The 20,653-nt window shown below is 27.4% G+C and overlaps 4 protein-coding genes across 4 annotated transcripts; 2 read left to right on the top strand and 2 right to left on the bottom strand.

Annotated features, from left to right (window-relative positions):
- The first annotated feature begins 2,632 nt into the window (after positions 1–2,632).
- On the top strand, positions 2,633–4,088 carry LOC119673250 (AH receptor-interacting protein). Its single transcript, XM_038084509.1, has 3 exons — positions 2,633–2,978; positions 3,062–3,411; positions 3,473–4,088. The coding sequence occupies exons 1-3, from the start codon at positions 2,715–2,717 to the stop codon at positions 3,813–3,815; spliced, it is 957 nt and encodes a 318-aa protein (XP_037940437.1). The 5' UTR covers positions 2,633–2,714; the 3' UTR covers positions 3,816–4,088.
- Positions 4,089–5,042: 954 nt separating this feature from the next.
- On the bottom strand, positions 5,043–6,143 carry LOC119673249 (BLOC-1-related complex subunit 5). Its single transcript, XM_038084496.1, has one exon. The coding sequence runs from the start codon at positions 6,085–6,087 to the stop codon at positions 5,152–5,154; it is 936 nt and encodes a 311-aa protein (XP_037940424.1). The 5' UTR covers positions 6,088–6,143; the 3' UTR covers positions 5,043–5,151.
- Positions 6,144–8,939: 2,796 nt separating this feature from the next.
- On the top strand, positions 8,940–13,753 carry LOC119671113 (glycerol-3-phosphate phosphatase-like). Its single transcript, XM_038081627.1, has 5 exons — positions 8,940–9,027; positions 12,517–12,619; positions 12,682–12,842; positions 12,917–13,051; positions 13,117–13,753. Exons 1-5 carry the CDS (start codon positions 9,019–9,021, stop codon positions 13,654–13,656), a joined length of 948 nt encoding a protein of 315 aa, XP_037937555.1. The 5' UTR covers positions 8,940–9,018; the 3' UTR covers positions 13,657–13,753.
- Positions 13,754–13,777: 24 nt separating this feature from the next.
- LOC119671114 (4-nitrophenylphosphatase) lies at positions 13,778–18,107 on the bottom strand. Its single transcript, XM_038081628.1, has 6 exons — positions 17,895–18,107; positions 14,839–14,935; positions 14,621–14,784; positions 14,436–14,570; positions 14,158–14,365; positions 13,778–14,090 (listed from the first exon to the last, which is right to left on the bottom strand). Exons 1-6 carry the CDS (start codon positions 17,922–17,924, stop codon positions 13,783–13,785), a joined length of 942 nt encoding a protein of 313 aa, XP_037937556.1. The 5' UTR covers positions 17,925–18,107; the 3' UTR covers positions 13,778–13,782.
- Between the last annotated feature and the right edge of the window lie 2,546 nt (positions 18,108–20,653).

Here is a 20,653-nt window from a genome sequence, read left to right as displayed (position 1 = left end):
TTGCTACAAAATACAATATAAACTCAATGTGGTTATACTATAACGAAAATGTATGTAAATTCTTTTTTTAATAGCTAGAAGTTATTAATACTACTTTAAAATTTCACTATACAAACTTCTTAATTAGCACTCACTCGAAACTTTGAGATATATTTACTATTATAGAAAATCTTTCGATTATAGTGCAGCAGATATTAGTTGTGAAAAATGCAGCAAATAAAATTAACAATAATTGTCTCATTAAAAAAAATATATTTAAATTAAATATTAAGCAAAATGCAAATAAAATATTAAGTTTTTTATGTCGTTGTAGCAAAATTTTGCGATTTGTTAAATATAAAATAAATATACTACAATAAAAATATATCAAAATTATTACAAAATTTAAATAATATTTAATAAAATATTACAAAATTCTATCAGTCATTTATAGTTATATAAATATGATATTTTTCATTATATACATACATACCTATAGGCATATTTCATTAAAAATGTTACAAAATTTATAAAATATACTCATAATATTATATAATGTGAATTATACGAATATTTGAAAGTTTAGTGAAATATAATTGTTTTACAAAATTATATATATTTTAAATATTCATATAATAAAATGTTTAATAATTTTTATTGTGTGATTTAAGTGCATTTTTTTATTTAAATGATAACAATCTTTAATATTAGTTAAATAAATAGAAAAATAAATATTAATATATATAGGATCTTATTCATTCAGAGAACCATTTGATGGAGAATGATAGACCTTCTTTTAAAACTTCATTAATAGCATCACGAACTTAACTTTTAATTTAAAGCGCCTAAAGCACCATAGCTTTTTGATGCTTCCGAAAAGTACATATTAAATAATGTATAGAATTTATACCTCTTGAGGACTATTCTACCCGTGCTTTTCAGTACGGGGCACTCACAGCATGATAGACCCCAATTTGCAAAGCAAAAAGAAAAGACGCTTAAACAAACTCAGTTTCCTGAAAATATTTGTTAAGTATTTTTTTAAGCCACTCGCATTACAATGATGCCAAATCTAAACACTGATCTATTGTGAATGATTTTTGAAAGAAAATAGAAAACTGCAGTCAGCTTTTTATTACTTACAACAGTCGCGAATATTAATGATTAAATTTAAATATCTTAAAAAAGTAATTTTTTAATAAAATTTATGAATATGACTGGCAGGTTAGTAATTATGAAGAAGTTAACTATTTATAAAGGAATTTTTAATTTTTGTGTTCATTAAAAAAAGCAATGCATAAATATATATAAAACACAATCATCAAAATAACAATCCTCAGGTCCACTTCTGGACTCTCAGGAAGATATGCTGATTTAAGGTCCGTCATCAACTAAAAGACAAACAAATGATATGATTTCTTAGCCTAGTTAAAGCCTAGTGTGGGGTAGAGATAAGCCCCGCAGCCATTATAGAGTAAAAGTGCGTAATAGCACTAACTCAAGAAGAAGAATCAAGAATCAAAATAAAATAAAAAAGTTTTAATACAATTGGAAGAAAATTAAAACGTTGTTAAATACTGCTCATTTAGCATTAACTAGTGATATTACAAGTTTGAAAATGATATAAATAATTTTATTCATGCCTATCTCATTATGCATATTTATATAATAAACTTTTTTTTAAAATTCTACAAATTATTCTTAAGCACCAAAAGTTGTTCCATTGCAACATTTATCTCAAAAGAATACACCAATATTTATATAAATCCCAACGAAAACTAAAACATTTTAAGAAGATGTCTAAAAGCTTCTTAAAAAACATTTTAAGAAGCTGTCTAAGATCAAATATTTTAGAGTAGTTCAAACATTTTCGAATATTTAATAGCATTAGATACAAACGAATTCGACAATTTTTTTGATAATGCTCAAATCTGTCAAAATTAATACACTCCACTATGAAGCTTTACAAATTAATGCCTAACGACATAAAAAATAAACATTTTTCAAAAATAATCATTATCAAAGGGGAATCTTTTTCATCTTCGAACTTCATATCCGGGTAAGAGGAAGTCATAACCGTATTTTTTTTTCAGAATAGTAAAAAATACTCGCAACTTACGAAAGAAAACATGTGCAGTAAGAACATTGTTTTTAATATCTTCAGAATTAAGTTTACTTGCAAAAATTTTTGAGTTTTAAGTTTTAGTGCTGCCAAATTCAAAAACCAGTCTATGGTGAATGTTCACTGGAATTTTATTGCAAAATTCCAATCATCCGTTAAAATCAAATAAGCATTTCATTTACTTATAAATTATAATACATTAATAAATTAGTTAATATAAATATATAAGGCAATAATACTAACAATTGCACTTCTTATATTTATTTTGTTTTCTTTTATTTAAATAACACAAAAAAACAACAACATTTCAAAAATAAGCATTAATATATTTTAAAAATGATGCCAATTGGTTTTATTCAGACTTAAAGTTGTTTTTTTACAAATTTGTAAAAAAAAAAACATTACGATTATTATATTATATTATATATCTAATATAATTGTTTGAAGTAATTGTTAATTTATTGCTTTCAAAAATTGCGATGATTAATCGCAACTAACTTTGCTATTGTTTACATTTTGACAAAACAGCTGTTATGTATCTGTTGAGATAATGTTATATGTAAAGAATCAATAATTAGTTTAATACACAATCAAGCTGCAAAAAAAAACAGAAATGGATGTAAACAATGAAAAGTCATTAATAAGTAAAGAAACTTTATATGCAGGCGACACATATATACCATTAAAGTCAGGAACTCGAGTAAAATTTCATTTTCAAACAAGAAAACTCAATGATGGCAAATTATTGGACGATAGCAAGAAAATGGCTATGCCCATGGAATTGGTTCTAGGCAAAAAGTTCAAGCTTGAAGTCTGGGAAGCTATAGTCCAAAAAATGGCCTTACATGAAATTGCTAAATTTAAAGTAGACAAATCGGTAATTAATTATTATTTTTTTTCTCTTTTTTTTATAAAATAAAAAAATTTAACTAACAATCATTACTATTTGCACGTCTTTAGCTAGTAGCGCAATATCCTTTTATATCAAAAACACTGCGTGAAGTGGGAAAAAAACCTGAGGAACGACGACATTGTTGTGGTATGACTATGCAAAATGAAGGCACTGGTCACAAAGATTTAGATGTTTTATTCATGCAACCAAGTGATTTAGAATTTACCATTCAGCTTATATCGATTGAATTGCCAGAACAATATGAAAAAGAACGTTGGCAAATGTCTGATGCAGAGAAAATAAAAGCAGCAAATACTTTACATGAGAAAGGAAACTCACTGTATAAAGCCAAACAGCTTGAGCAATCCGAAGAATGCTATAGACATGCAATTGGACTCATTGAACAAATAATGCTAAAGTACGTATAAAAATTTAAATAATAATTTTGACTATATTTTATGCATATTTACGTTGTTTAGAGAAAAACCACGTGATACTGAATGGTTGGAATTAGCTGCAATTAAAGCACCCTTATTGCTTAACTACGCTCAGTGTCGTTTAATGGCTAAAGATTATTATGCAGTCATACAGCATTGTAATGAAGTGCTTGACTTAGAGCCAGATAACGTGAAGGCACTATTTCGTCGTGCCAAAGCACATGTTGGCGCTTGGAATCCAAACGAAGCACGTCAAGATTATATACGTGCTGGAGAATTGGATAAAAGTTTACAAACTGCAGTAGTCAAAGAATTGAAAGCTATTGAGGAAGCTTTGCGTTTGCGCGATCTTCAAGATAAGATAAAACTTCAAAAACTTTTTTAGAGTTTAAGCATATTAAATTTATTAGTTATATTTATTATTTATTACACAAAAGATTACTGACATTTTTCACCATTTGTTTCAAGTAACATAAATCATATTTTTTTTTTTTAATAAAATTAATATTGTTGTTTGTTTAGGATTTTTTTTTTTAATATAATTAATCAATCGCTAGACAAATTTTTTTAAACTTTTATACGGGCAATGTATGAAATCCAGGTAAATGTACTAACACATAATGAAAATAAATTGTTATATGTTACTCATATAATACGCTTAGTAAAATAAAATATTAGATTTAAATGGCAGAAAAATATATGTATATATTATACATATATACATATTACATATATGTGTATATATTCATTTTAATATTTGTGTGATTTATTTAGATTGATATAAGTCAGTATTTTTAAAAACTTTAAGTGGAACTTTTTGATAGTAAAATAAAAACTATATTTATATTAAAATATAAAAAATCAAATTAATTGATGTCCTTTTGAACTATCTTTTCTATTGTAATTGATTGAAAAAAATAATAAAATTATGTAAAAATAATGATATTTATATACAAAATAAAAATCTTGATGTAATCAAATTATCACTAATATTAAAAATATGTAATTGTATGTAAAAATGTGTAAACTATATTGTAAGTTTATATTAACATAAATAGTTACTACAAACTAATTCTTGTAATCTATGAAACTGTATCTGTAAGCGAAGCATTTTTATAATATTATATATGATATAACAGATGAATGAGAGAGTGATTTAACAATAAAATATCCTCCATGTCTGGTATTTTTTAAACTTATTTTGAATGTTTCAATAAAATATTGTGTAGCTCAGCAACTCAAAATTTCTTTTGTTTTAAGATTACGAAAATAAGACACAAAATTTATAAATGAACTTAAAAGTTATTGAATTTAAATTCCTAAAACCTGCACATAAAACATTTTATTTCATTTATATACAGAGTAATGTAATAAACTTAACTACAAACACCATTATTATAGACGATTGAACTACCCGATAATAACAAACGACCGTATAATTTACAACTGGTAACTCGCAATAACAAATCCAATCAGGCTAGTACTATAATAACATTCACTGATTTTAAAAATACATAAACGTACAATGGTATATTAAATTTTTAACAATATACTCATATATATACACAAATTTACAATAAAAAATGTTTAATTGTAAGTTAAGCTATTCTGTAGCAACATATATTCAGATGCAATTATAGTTAAACGTTTAAAAATATTATATCTATTTTGAAATTAATATTAACAATGTATTTTTATGATTAAAACCAGTCAGTAAAAAACTAAAAATTCTTTAGTCGACGATTGCTCTCTGCCTCACTACGTAACTTGTTGTCATCCGTGCGCCATACGAATGGTTCTAAACGATCTTCAATGTCTAGAAAATTATTAATAGCCTCTATACTAGCAATGTTCTCATTTAAAAGTGAATTACAGCGCGCCAATTGTTGGGATACGCTGCGTATCTTTGTAAACTGCTCCGCATAGGACGAGTAAGTTTTCTGCATATCCACAAATGAAGCAAAAAGCGTTGTTATTGAGTTGCTAACAATTTTCGTGCGCTCAACCAAATGATTTTGATCAGTTGCGATTTGTACAGCACAAACATTCAAATGTGTCTGCATACGGCAACATATATTCATTAAATGTTCCGAATGTAAACGTCCGAGTACTTCAGGATCTCTGGTAACAGTAGCTGATGAAATGGATTCACGTAGAACGGGTAAAAACTGTGGTATGTTTCGAAGACGTGCCAAATCAGGGTCTATATCAAAATCACTATCACGTCCACCGGGCTTAACAATAACTATACTATGACTAGATACTGTAGATTGGGGTCGTTTAGGTTTTGCACCTGTTGGATGAGATTTACGAGAACTGCTGCTATGCAGTGCACTGCCACTCCTGCCTCGCATTTGTATTTTAGGTGAATCACCTCCTATAGGTTTATCGGTGTAGGAAACATATGGTAAATCGGAACATACACTAAGTGGTGGTGACGATGGTCTACTTATTTCAGATGCAGTTGGTGACGCAGTTTCGCTGCTTTGTTTATTGGTAAAATTTGCCACACCACCATTGTTCGGCTGGTGTTGTTGCCGTTTGTTTGTGCTGTTGTCTATAGTTCTTGCACGAACTGTTGCTGCTGTGTCGGATTTTCTTTGTCCCTCAAATACTTCTCGGCCATCTCCACGCTGTTGTGAATGCTCCGCACCCATTTTTTATATATGGATTGTAGTTAACAAATTATTTTTTTATAATTTATATTGATTTTTTATTATTTATCTTTTGTCTATCTCTTTTAATATAGACAATTTTTACTTTTTAATATTATTTCATAAGTATTGATTTTGAGTTTTTGGTATAACTTTGCAAATTTTGAGATCTTTTTTTTTATTTGTTTACATTTTGTTGAGTAAAATAAAGTCACATCACAGCAAAACAATTTGTACAGAATCAGCTGCTGTTAATTATCATTATTTTAACAGAATATTCTAAATATCGAGGAACACTGAAATTGAAACAACTAAGGAGTAGAGACATAATTTTGTGTAGTGCTGAGTTTCTGAAAAAAAAATTTAAATTTAAATTCTTTCACTCATATATTATTAATAATATTGTATTTAATTAGTTTTAACGCATAAATTATTCATTTTAATAATGTGTTATGTACTGTACAGATTAAATAAATAAATTTGGGTTATTTATATTCTGTTTATAGTTAATTTGTTTCGTTTAATGAGTTTTTTAAATATTAATTTGTTAACTTTAATGAATTTAATATCAGAATATATTTAAATGTTTTATAATAAATAATATACCGGAATCACCTAAATTTTTTAACAAATAGTCAGAATTGGTTAGCACCGACCAATTAGAAGAAGAACCTTTTCAAAAATTTGGCAGATATGTTTTTAACGAAGATTTAAATAATATTAGGCTAGTCCAAAAAAACAATAAAGTAAGTAATTATGAGAATTCATCGAAATTTTATTATTATTTTATAATATTATTAAACTTTTTTCTTGATAATATTTATATCATTATTAAAAATTTTTTTTTGTTAAGATTAAATCTATGGACTTAAAACTACACTCAGCTTTAGATTACTTTCAAGACTTCATAGATATTATATACCAGACCTAATTGTTTATAGAAATCATAATTATTTTATTCAAATAAAAGAAAAATCAGTAAATTCAATAGATTAGAATCTGGAATTTACTTACTGCCCATCATTTAAAATTAATAAATTTGTTGCCAGTGTCATTTTTATTATTAAGCTACCTATAACCCTTGATCATTGAACGTATACGCAATATTCTCTTCAGAATAATAATGATTATATCTGTTATATAATACTTATTATTATTCTTTTTATATAAAATTAAATACTACTTTTTTTATTTTACAGAGTCTCTCTTTAATTTGATTTGCCACTATAAATTTATAAATCTAAATCATCAAACTCTTCAAACTTTTTTTTATTTAAAGCTGTTACAGTCAATGCCATAGGTGCCCAATTACCGGAAGAACACACTGTACCAAGTGACACCTCAGTGCGGAAACTGAGATACGGATAGAGTTACATGATTTATTTTTTTTTTGCATTAATTTTCTGTCTTTTTTTTCAATCGGTTTAGTTTGTCACGCAACCGAAGTGAAAGATTACGATCTAGTACGCAGCTCAATCATCAAACATGTGTATTATATCTAGTTTGCTTGACAAAATATTGAATTTTGCTTCATATGAGCGGAGTTTCCAATACTAAAATCTAAAATTAGCAATTTACTATCCACATGGAATGGTTAAGGCTTTCCGATTTAACCATATTATCATTAACTATGGTACGATGAAAGAAACTGATTCGTTGATGACAAGAACAAAACTATTTGTTAATATAAAAATAAGTATAATGTTATTATAATTTTATATACATTTACTTTATTTTAATTAATTTGAATATTATCTTATCATTTTTATATAATGGTATTATTTAAAAAAAAAAATCTATGACACATAACTAGAGTGGTGACACTGTGAATTTACTGCACTGTACATCACCAACCCAACGCCGTTGATCGAAATTATGATTTACAATTAATTAATTAACATTTACAATAATTAAAACTTAATATATATATATTTACAGATTAATGCCCGAAATAAATTTTTATATTACACATAAGTAATTTAATAAATAACAGCAACGTTTCAATCTTGTGGAAATAGCTTACAAAAAGCTTATTTTATCGATAACATTGATATCGAAGCTTACTTTAGTATTTGTTTATATATGATTAATCACAGAATAACAATTTTTTTCAAATTTACTTTTTCGTAATGTTTACTTACTATGCAAAATAAATATTATATATATAGTGAGATCACGAGTAGAAATCTTGACAAAAAATCTATACTCTCAATTTTCTTGCACAGTTCTAAGCTAAATTTAAATGGAATCAGTTTAATAGTATTATTATTAATAACCAATAATCATTATTAGTATCGCTCAATTAATGATTGCGCTACCTATATACACAATATTTATATATATGCAATGGAATCAGTTTAATAGTATTATTATTAATAACCAATAATCATTATTAGTATCGCTCAATTAATGATTGCACTACCTATATACACGATATTTATATATATGCAATATGTTAATAGACATATTGCATATATATGCATATATATTTATTTTTTTACAAATAAAGTTAAACAGCAAAAGATGATAATAATTCAATATTGTTTTTTTTGTGAATTATATTATTATTGATTAAATATTCATATTTTACAAACTAATTGGATATCGATTGCAGTTTAAAAGTTTTTATAAATATATAATAATTTTAATAAACGGTTGATTGAATGTAAATGGCATTTATCAGAAGCTTAAAAAAATTAAATGATGCACAAATTAAAAAAAATTCAAATTTAATTAAAAAAAAATATTGCAAAAAGCTCATTAAAAAGTGATAAGATTACGGACTTAGTTTGCTCGGTAAGTGGTTACTGAACCTTAGAGAGATTCTAATCATAGAACAAAATTTAGTTGAAACTAAAACGTTGAAAGAGAAACGTTGATATCAGTTAAAGCTTTAATTCAAGCAATTTTTTTTAACAAATAAAATATACAAAAATGGCAAAAGTAAGTGAATTTAAATACTTGATGAAGTGATCGAATATCCTAAATATCTTAAATGTTTAAATAAAATAAAAATATTTTATAAGTTCTATTATTATATAACAAACAATCTAATAATGCATAACTTAATATTAAAACTGGTGAACATCCAAAGCAGCAAAACATTTATTGTAATAATATAGCTAAGATGTGAACATATAAATATGTATATAAAAAAAGACAATGGAAAATAATTAGTTGAAATATTATTATTGAAATTTCCTTTAAATACATATAAATATAATCAATAAAGAAATTATATAAAAAGTACAGTACAAATTATTCAGGCCTATTCTGAATACTCCCAGGGAACAAAACTCTCTATTCCCACGCTGGAATCCCATTCATTTCAGAATTTGGTCTCGTTTCATTTTTGTATTGTTTTAAAAACAATAGTTAACACTTTAATTAGTGGAAAAAATCCGTATGAATAAAATAAATAAATACAAATTTAAATATTTTAAATTAACTTTTATTAAAATAATAATTTTATTAAAATATATTCGGAAAACTAATCAACTCTTGTGGATAAATAAAAAAATAAAACTTTGAAAATATTAAATTTATTGTAATAATGTTATTATAATACTAATTTTATTAAAATATCTGATCATTTTCAGTTACTAAACCATTTTCAATACTTTTTTAACTTGTCTCCCCAACAATTTGCTTGGGAAAGAATTTGTGCAAAATTGGGAAAAAAAACTCCCATTCCCATGCGATTCAAAATAGCAAAATTGGAAACAGGGAACAAAACTCCCATTCCCATGCTATTCAGAATAGGCCTGATTATGTGTACTTACACAAAAAAGTCAAGCTTCAAGTAACTAAATACTTACGATGTAATCTTGTTGCTTTATAATTACATATATATTATAGCAGTAAAAAGTATAACGAAGCCTTATAAGTTTATAAATGAAAAAAAGGTGATTAACTTATTTAGATCAGATTTAATAAAGTTTATCATTAGGAATTTGTACCTCACATAAATTTTTTATAAACAACACGGCAGCATATGTTCTATAAGTTAAAATTTCAGGTCGCGATAAGATTGTTGGAGTGGCATAAAATATAATTAATATATGTATATATATATATAAATATATAAATACATACATGTATGCAAATATTTATTTGTGTTTTTGTTTTAAAATTATTATATTTTTATCTCTAAATTTATTATTTTTTTTTCACACTTAAGCGTGTCGTTTATTCACGTGCTAAGAAAGAAGAACGTGAACAAAGTTCTTTGCCTCTATTAGAAATTGATTTTGTTTTTAAGAAATCGTACTATAAGTACAGTACAAAGCATAATAATAAAACAGTTATGAAAAATTGTTTTATTTTATATAAAATAATATAGTATTATTATATAAAAATATTATGTTCATATAATATAAAATGATATAATAATTTTAGTTGCATATGAAAAAATGTGTAAGTTAGAAAAATTTTAATTGATAGTAAGTTGTATGACTAAACATATAATATAAATTAATATATACACATAATTTAAATTAACATAATAATATCATTAATCATTAATACATTAAAAAGTATGTATTTAAAAAATAATTGTTAGTTTTACAAGTTTACCTTACAATATTTTCTGCTGATCTAATTATTTTCCTGAGAATTTTTTAATCTAGACACTGACTAAGCATGTAAACAAATAAAAACAATATACAAATATTAAACATTTTTCTAAATAAATTGATAGTGTTAAGTCACTTATAAATATTTTGTTAAAATCGAAATCATCTAATTCTTGCCACAAAAAATTTTTAAACATGTCTCTGTATCATTCTCCATTGGCAATAACTGTAATGTCATCACATTTAAACAAAAAAAGGTTGGTATGTATCTCCAGACTATAGCTAACACCAAACTAATTATTTCGTCAACTACATGTGGATTTTATTTTCTCTTAAGTTACTCTAAAACCTTTAACTGGAAAATTCAAACGCATGAAAGGATGAATTTGTATTCGTTCTTGGATCAACTGAAAATTTATAAAACTTGAAATGTAAACTTGATAAAAAAGGTTAAACAGAATGCTATGAGAATTAATTCATTTTACTCGATTTCCATATGCACTTTGGTTCGTAGCAACAATGACTAAGCGGAAATCACACAACGATTTAACTTAAACTTTTTATTTACATTACGCTCAGCCGGTCAATATATTCATTATTTAATAATAGTAGTAATAGATAACTCTGAAATTTATACACTTATGACTCAAAGATAACAAATGGAATAGTAGCGGGTATTTACTCGCGAGATATGCAAATTAGACGATTATACTGACTACATGATAGATGCAACGTATTTCTGTTTAAGATATAAATAAACAGAAAAGCAGCCATGTTAATACTAGTTAATCAAATTCATCCTGCGAGTGCACTGCCTTTAAAGACAATCAAACAACAATAAAAGTAATTGACAACAGAACAAAAAATACAAGTTAGTCCCATTCGCACTGCGAATGTCACTGTCTCTTTAGAAAATCAGGCCACCATAAAAGCAAACGTGTCCAGAACGCCGAAATAATGGAGAGTAATAATTAGACTTACACTACTTTATGGCTGTGTTACTTATGACAATGCTGCGCCATCCACTATTAAAAAACTCCGAACATATCAGTATTTTGTACTAAAACGTTGTCAAAAGCTCTATGATACATCAGAAAAATGTATGCAAAAGTATATCAAAGACAGAGCGCTGAAATTGTTCGATTCTGTGGATTTGTTCAGTAATTCAGAATTGCACTCTCCCAAATCTAATGTAATATATATATTCCGTCAGCCAGATATGCTGGGCTTCAAAGTTTACTGCTATAAAATCATCCGAAAACCTTATTATGAGAATTCAAGAATTATTAATATGCATCATCTAAATGATAACAGACACTATTGAAGTAAAAGTGCTGTAGATATTACCTCGCGTTTGATCAAGCAAAGAAGAAGAAGAAATAATAAGATGTCACATGAACATTGAATGTCAAAAAGTCTTTCTATGGTGATTTACTGTGATTTACATAAGAATATTGAAAGAAATGAGATAGCCGATGAGATGGCCAGAAGAGGTTCTGAAATGGATATATTTAAAAACGATGTCACGATGCAAATATCGTTGTATGAACGGTTTAGAGTCATCGAAAAATTCCACATCACAGAGACAAATGACATGAATTAAGCTTTTCGTAGCTAATTAGGTCTAATTAAACGAAAAGTTTTTTGAACTTTAGCAAACCTGTAGTTCCTTTACTTACTGGAGTACTAACCAGGCACTGTATCATTGCGTATAGTTCTTTGGTTCAACGGTGGTGGCCTGATTATACCATATATATATATAAATTTATTTTTTTGATTTAGACCACAAACTCTTTATTATATTTAAAGACTTTTATGGATATATTAATAACTATTACAAACACTATATTCCTTTCAGGTTACGGAAACTAAACCTAAACCTCGACATATATTACAACTAACATCTGAAGAGAAGCGAAAGTTTCTAAACTCATTCGATAATGTATTTTCCGACATTGATGGTAATAAATAAAATCCTTAAAATACTTGTTATATGATATATTAATAATTAATATATTAATAGGGGTCGTGTGGGATTTGGAAACAGGTATACCAGGATCAGCCGATGGATTTGAAGCCATTAGAAAAGCTGGCAAAAAATTAGATTTCATAACGAATAATAGTGTTCGCCCACTAAAAAGTTATGAAAAACGATTCAAAGATATGAACTTGGATATAGATGTGGTAAATAACTTAATATATAAATAATTTCACTAATTTCAATAAAATATGTGTTAACAATTATTATATATGTTAAGTCTGAAGTAATAAATCCTGCTAAGAGTGTTGTGGAATATTTAAAAGATATTAAATTCAATGGTCTTATTTACGTGATAGCGGGAACAACGTTTAAGAGTTATTTTAAAGATGCTGGACTTAAATATATTGATGGAGTAAGTATTTGACTTGAAATGTATAAATTATACATACAATAACATATATCTCTTATTTTTTTTAGCCAAATGAAATAATTCAAGAATCCGCAGTAGAGGTTCTGACACATGCTTTTGATCGCCAGAACGTAGATGCGGTAGTAATCGATGTAGATTTTAATATGTCTTCCCTGAAGTTGATAAAGGCACATGTTTATTTAAAAAATCCGAAATGCTTACTAATCGCGGGTGCAACTGATTTGTATTTACCAGTTACAAAAGAATGGAACATATTGGGCCCTGGTCATTTTGCTAATATATTAAATGTATCTACTAAACAGAATATGATCACTTTGGGCAAACCTGGCAAGGCCTTAGCTGATAAAATAATAAAGCAATACAAGATCACAAATCCTAAGCGTACCCTTATGATCGGTGATATGTTACAACAAGATATAGGGTTTGGAAAATTATGCGGATTTCAAACTTTACTCGTTCTAAGTGGCGGTTGTTCGCTCAAAGAAATGGAGGAAGAAACCAATCAGAATCAAATACCGGACTACTACGCTGATTGCGTTGGAGACTTTATTAATTTTATGGATGATTTGAAAAAAGCTAATGTTTAAGACATGAACATATGTTTATATTTGCATATATGTTTAAGGTATATAGTACACTTCGACGTATTAGACAGGTTAAAAAAATGTTTTGTATAACTATTTATTGGGTATATTATATGATTTTTTATAAATTTATGATTTAAGTTCACATAAATCAGCTAGAGTGTTTGCTATAAAATCAGGCGTTTCATTTAGTGATAAATATTCGTTTAAGTCTGCAGATTTGGTACCACCGGTCAAGACCAGCAGAGTCTGGAAACCGCACATTTTGCCAAACTTAATATCGCTTGTTAAGCTGTCACCTATGAAGAGCGCACGTTTAGCATCCTGAAGACTGTAGTTACGTTTTAAAAGTTCACATAACTGCAATCCTGGCTTTCCTAGTATTGTGGCTTTACGTTTCGTTGACTCCTCAACAACACTTATAAATGGACCAGACCCTATAAATATATAAATATAATATATATTAATATATATTAATATATAATAGCTATTACACAAACTCACCGATTACATCCATGCCACCAAATGGTATCAAAACATCCGCAGCGCCTCCTATAAAAAGACAATCTGGATTTTTAAGGTGCACATGTGCACGCATTAGTTTAGCTGCTGTCAAATTGAAATCTACGTCAATGATGACCGCCTTCACTGGGTCATTACAATAAATAGCCTCACGTAAATCGTTTACTGATTCGGGTATAATACGTTCTTCCTGTTTCAATTTATAATTTCAAAATTTGAAGAGATTACGTGTTTTAATTACTAGTAAATTGATGCCATACCTGCTCCACCAGCTGAAAGCCAGCTTCACGCAATATATTCTTAAACGGTCTTGTGGCCAAACAGAATATCAAACCTTCAAATTTGATAGATTTTAAGTAATTGCAGATCGTTTCCGCCGGATGCACAAGTTCATGCTGTGAGTGTCATAATTAGTTTATTTGATCATTTAAAAATTATTTTATACCTTGTCTATTGTAATTTTTGAGCGTTCGAATTTCTTGAGCTGTTCAGATGTCGATGTAATACTGTTATTTGTGACGAAAATCACTTTTTTATTTTGTGCTCTTAAAAAATTGATCGCTTCTGCCGCACCTGGTATAGCGTCTCGTAAAGTTTGCCATATTACGCCTAAATTAAACAATTACATAATTTAATAATAACTTTTTTTAAAAATATTATTACCATCACAATCACAAAAGACCACGTCAAAAGAATCCAAGAATCTTAACTTTTCTCGACTCGTCAAATTTTTTATATATTTACTTCCACTGGGATTACACTACAAAATTTGAAATTAATAAAAATCAACAAAATTACTAAAAATCAATTATTATTATAAATAAAATCGGACAACTAATAAATATTTGTTTTTGTTTTAAATATAAATAAATTTTAAATATAAAGAAAGAAAGAAAGATAAGTAAGGCTGGCTATCAAGAATCACGTATACATCTAACGCCTCACAGCGTTACCAAATTATACTCTTTAAAAGTAGTTAATAATGTTATGCATTATGCATTATATTATGTATGTGTCTCATTAACGCATATGAAGTGATACTTTAGTCCAATATCAAGGTTAGGTTAGGTTGGAGTGGCGGCCTTGTGTACCAAGAAAGCCCACTTGAGCTCAAATAATTGCCCGTTGTGGTACCACAGGAATATCAAGGACAAAGTTCAAAATATTATAGTCGACTTTTTGAGAGACCAAGACAGATACGAAGAAAATGATTAAGAATTTTTTATATTAAAAATTAATATAACCTTAATGATAAATATAAAACTATATAAAACACTGGATCAGTGAATCATTATGATAAGTTCGTAGAGTTATTATAGAACTCCTGTGAATTGAAAAACTTAAAGAAGAAAGAAAATATAAGAAAAGAATCTTATAAGAATAAGATTCAATTTTTCTATAAGACTCATTTTTCTTTTTAAAAAGCTATAGACAATTTTTGAGATACATGGCCAAGGCACAATTTTTAAAATTGAAAAATTGATTAACTTATTAGTTTTCTTAACTATTCATTTATAATACCAGTAACATTTTAACAAAGCCCCCTCATCGATAATAAATAGCAAAGAAAAGCATACTACAAACAATTAATCAATAAAATTGTACTTAAAATCTTTAACTTTAATCGGGAATCAGTTTTCATAACTGCTCAGACATAAACACGCAAATATCTTCATCATCAACAAATTCCATTCAAGAGGGTTCGGTTGTTTTCCTCCATGGATAGGACTCACAAATATCTGATTAATGTGTGATTTCACCGACAAATCATTATTTTATGTCTTAGATCTTTGTTGATCTCATTAATCTCATATAAATAAATCAATCGATCAATTGATTGGGGAATGAAACACAATTTTTATTGTAAATTTAATTTCTGCATTTTCTTTCCCCATTTTACGGTATTCAGCAGCTGCAAATTTTGCGATTAAAGCATGATCGCACCGTCATCTTTGTCGATGTCATTGATAGATCAATATACCAATCGATTAAGAGATGAATTAAGTTTTTTATAATAGTATTCCTATTCTCATTTCCTTTTCTTGTTTCTCAGTACTCCGTGGAGTTCTTGGTCAATACAAACTCTGTGGATTGGTGCAAATCTGTATTAATTACAATACCATTTATGCAAATAAAATTAAAAGTGCTAAAACCAGAAATTATTGCTAAATAAACAAATAAAAATTATATTTATAAAAAACTATTTCTAGTTTGTGCTAATAATTGTCAATTTTAGCAAAACTTTAATACCAATTAACCTTAGTAATCACCAAATATCGAGATGCAAACCGAGATACAATAGACTTTCATTGTGTTTTAAAATATATTTTAAGTATAAATTCATGCAAATACCAGATAATATCAATAGTCAATTTAACTACTTTGGTAAAGTAATACGAAACCGAAAGTACTTTTTAAATTTTTTGTCACTTAAAAACGTATTCAAAATGAAAACTCATATTTCTGTATTGGCTTTAATTGCCCTAGTGGCTCCAAGTATGGCTACACTTGATAAACTTGGCTTTCTATTCGATGGTGCAGCTGGTAATACTGGTTATACAGCGGGTTACGGTGGTGGATATGGACTATCTGGAGGTTACGGTGGTTATGGTGGTTTCGGAGCAGGATATGGTGGTGCAGGTCCAGTAAAAGTACTTAAAGTTTCCATATCACCTACAGTTGCACATGGTGGTAGTTATGGATATGGTGGTGGGTATGGTCTTGGTAGCAGTTACGCCACAGGTGCTATTGGTAGTGCAGTTACTGGAATACCTAGCGTATCAACATCAGTTGTGTCAACTCCAATAATTACTTCTATTTCCACTCCTTATGTAAATACACCTGTTGTTTCCAGTTTACCTATAAACATTGGTGCAGGTTATGGTTACGGTAACAGCTTTGGACTGGGATATAATGGCGGTTACACTAACGGCTTAAGTACAGGATACAGTAGCGGAGGTTTTGGTAATGGTTTCGGTTTAGGATTGGGTGGCTTTGGAAGTTCTTTTGCTAGTGCTGGATTATGTTAAATAGCTAAAAAAAAGCTAATATGATATTATGTTTTCGATGATTTCAATAATTATAACTCAGAATAAATATTTGCAAATTATAAACGACTTATATACATAGTCTTATTTAGTTAAACTGTATTATGAATTAAATATTTTATATAGAACGATATAACAAGACATACACATATATATAATTAGTTCTTTTTTTTAATATTACTTTGTTTTATACTACATATTAATAAATATCTTTTTTTAATATTATACAACAATATTTATCTTTTTTTTAAACAAAAGAAAATTCTCTTGAAACTCTTGAGGATACATTTATATGCGACAGAACTTAAGCAACCCGTCAAGATCATTGAAGGAATTTCTAACTATGCAGGATATTTTTACTTTTATTTAATATTTTTATTTTGAAAAATCACATAGTTTGTTTAAAGTTTTGAAAGATATTCCTATATACCAAAGATCTTAAGCGACCGGTCAAGATCATTGATCATTGAAGGAATTTCTAACTAGGCGGAATATTTTTATTTTTATTTAATATTTTTATTTTGAAGAAACACATACAGTTTGTTTAAAGTTCTTAAAGATATTCTTATATACGATAGAACTTAATCGATCCGTTAAGATCATAGTACTTTCTTCAACGTTTAAAAACTGAACTAAATTTTTAAGAAACTTCAGATCATGTTAGCTGCATACCTCAGTAAAATTCTCCAGAGCTTCTGCCATAATTAATACAAAAAGTTCAAATATATTGAAATTTACATGTGTAAAGCAAAAATTTGTAATTCAAAGCTTAATGATCTCAAATATCACTGAAACAATTCAAAGGCCAACCACAGATTCTTTGTGTTTACAATTTCAATTGTCGACTTTACTGAAACGCGTCTTCTTCAGAACTAATTCAGTTATTGCGGCTATTGTTGAAGATCACACACGATCGTTAGAAACTGATATGCGATCTCATAAAAGATACCTTCAGAATAATATAATTTTACAAATTAAGTGAAGACAATTTTTCAATTTGTCACAAGATGCACTTTAATTTATACTAGGAATTGAATCGAGCTTGAATACAAATAAGTGTGAGTGTGAAGCATCGCACATAGAATGCAAATTATTGTATGAAAATGATTACTTTTGAACAAATATGCTGTCTAGAATAGAAATTTAAAAATATGATTTACAAATAATATTTATTTTTATTATTTTTATATGCAAAATGTTGTCAGTAGTTTTGCTCGGATAAAAAGTTACTTATTCATTTACCTACAAATAGTGATGGGAGATGAAAAATATCTAAACGATAAAAAGCATTTCACAAACAATACACAGTATTCCCCCCTATAACGCGGTACCCTTATAACACGTTTTCATATTACGCGATTTCAATCCCACGTATAACACGAGTATTCCCCCATATAACGCGGAGATTTGTACAGTTCATAACTAGTTTCGCGTAGCTTTGCACGTGTGTATACGGGGTGTACGGAAATACCCCTATAAAGCGTTTTCCTATAACGCGGAACCAATTTACCTTGTTATAGAGGGGATTACTGTATTATACAACTATGTGAAATACATATTTGAATTATATAATAACAAAAAATACAAATTATAAATACTTTAAGTTGTTTGAACTTCATTCGTTTAATATTTTTGCGCGGTGGGCATTTAAGGTACATCTAGATATGTTGTATTGAAAACTTTATTCGTGAACCTACTGGTACTAAATACTGACCAGATTGGTTGTAATTTAAATATCGCTGCCATATAAACTAATCCTTCTCGAATATGTGACAGTAGGCGAATGTTTTTTAGATTTCAATTGATTTTATTTAAATATAAAACTATATCTAACTAGTCTATATATTGATATAAAAAGTTTACTAGACCGGTTCAGATTGATCGCGGTCGGAGTGGCCTTACAGCCTTTTGCCTCACATAATTAACAATTATTTGCCGTGTTAATACCAGATCCCTTTCAAGAAACTGCAGTAAATAAACTAGATTCATCCAATTAAGTTTTTACAGTTTAACAGATCTTTTGTTCTTACTGATAAGACCTCTCATAGACTATTCCGAAAGTATTTCCATAAAAGTCTATTCCTGCTGTTAACTGAAGGTGAACAGTAACAGGAAAAATGTGTAATTGACGATTACTGAGCTATCAAATAGACTGTTATAACAGAAATGGAGTTCCTATATATAACGAAATTATGAATATACCTGAAAAATATTAAAAAAATTCTCTTAAAAATAAAAACAAACCATCATAAGATCTTTGATAATAATTTTATCTACTATACATGAGGGTATTACACATGAAGAAAGCAAGATAGGTATTTATCTACTATACATGAGGGTACTACACATGAAGAAAGCAAGATAGGTAATAAATAGATAATGTGAAACTGTTAATTACATATTTAAGAATGAATGCTTTTAAGTGTCATCAGAAATGCAATAATAATTTGGCTGTCATATAAGGATGTCTTTATTACGATAACTTATAACTGCAACCAGCTCTTTAATAGTTCGCCTTATCTTATTGTATTGTAACCAAACCCCTAATTATTTAAAAAAAAAATAGATGTTAAATCATCAGAAATACTACTCCACGCTAGCATTAACGCAATCTTCTTCCGATTTTATTGATATATAATATAATAGCGCTATTAAACTTGTTGCAACTTTCCATGCAGTCGTTTAGTATTTAGCACTTATGTATGCTAAGAACTACTACTCCGAATGCTTCTGAAAAAATTTAAAACAATTCTTCGGAAAGGATTTTATTTTTGAAAAAAATTTTTATTTATTCTCTAAGATATTATCATTTTCATCTTATATATTTTAGGTACAGACGTTGATTGTGGTCAATGATTTCACTTATATAATAACTATTTTTAATTTTATTTATAATTATTGATTCGAAATTAGTTCGAAATTTTTACATTCTTATTATTGTAACATTAATATGATTGTTTTTTTAACCGTTTAGCTACATAATTATAAAAATTCTTATTAATTTTTAATTAATATATTTATAAAACAAATTTTTAAAATTTATTTTATTATGTTCATATACAAAAATTGTGCAAAATTTTCTAACAAGCTTTATATTAATTATTTAATTAAAAATTACAAAAATTTGTTTAAAATGCATTGCAAAATGGACGTAAAATCCAGCTATTGTAAATAAATTTATTTCAGTATTTTAAGGCAATACGGCAAAACTTAAAATGCAAAGAATATTAAAAAAAAACAGATATTTTAATAATTTATGTTTTATTTCTTCATAGGAGTATCATACAAAAATATTTCAAAACAAGCCAATTTAAATAAAGCTAAGTATTAATATTTATATACAATAATTTAGCACATACGAATAATTTTCTTATTAACATTTTAAATAAAATTTCTCGAAATATTATTAACAATTTATTTTTTTTACACAA

This window comes from Teleopsis dalmanni, chromosome 1 (assembly GCF_002237135.1).
Source record: "Teleopsis dalmanni isolate 2A chromosome 1, ASM223713v2, whole genome shotgun sequence".
NCBI lineage: Eukaryota > Metazoa > Arthropoda > Insecta > Diptera > Diopsidae > Teleopsis > Teleopsis dalmanni.
The sequence above is the reverse complement of the archived record's forward strand: the minus strand, read 5'-3'. Positions and strand labels throughout refer to the sequence as shown.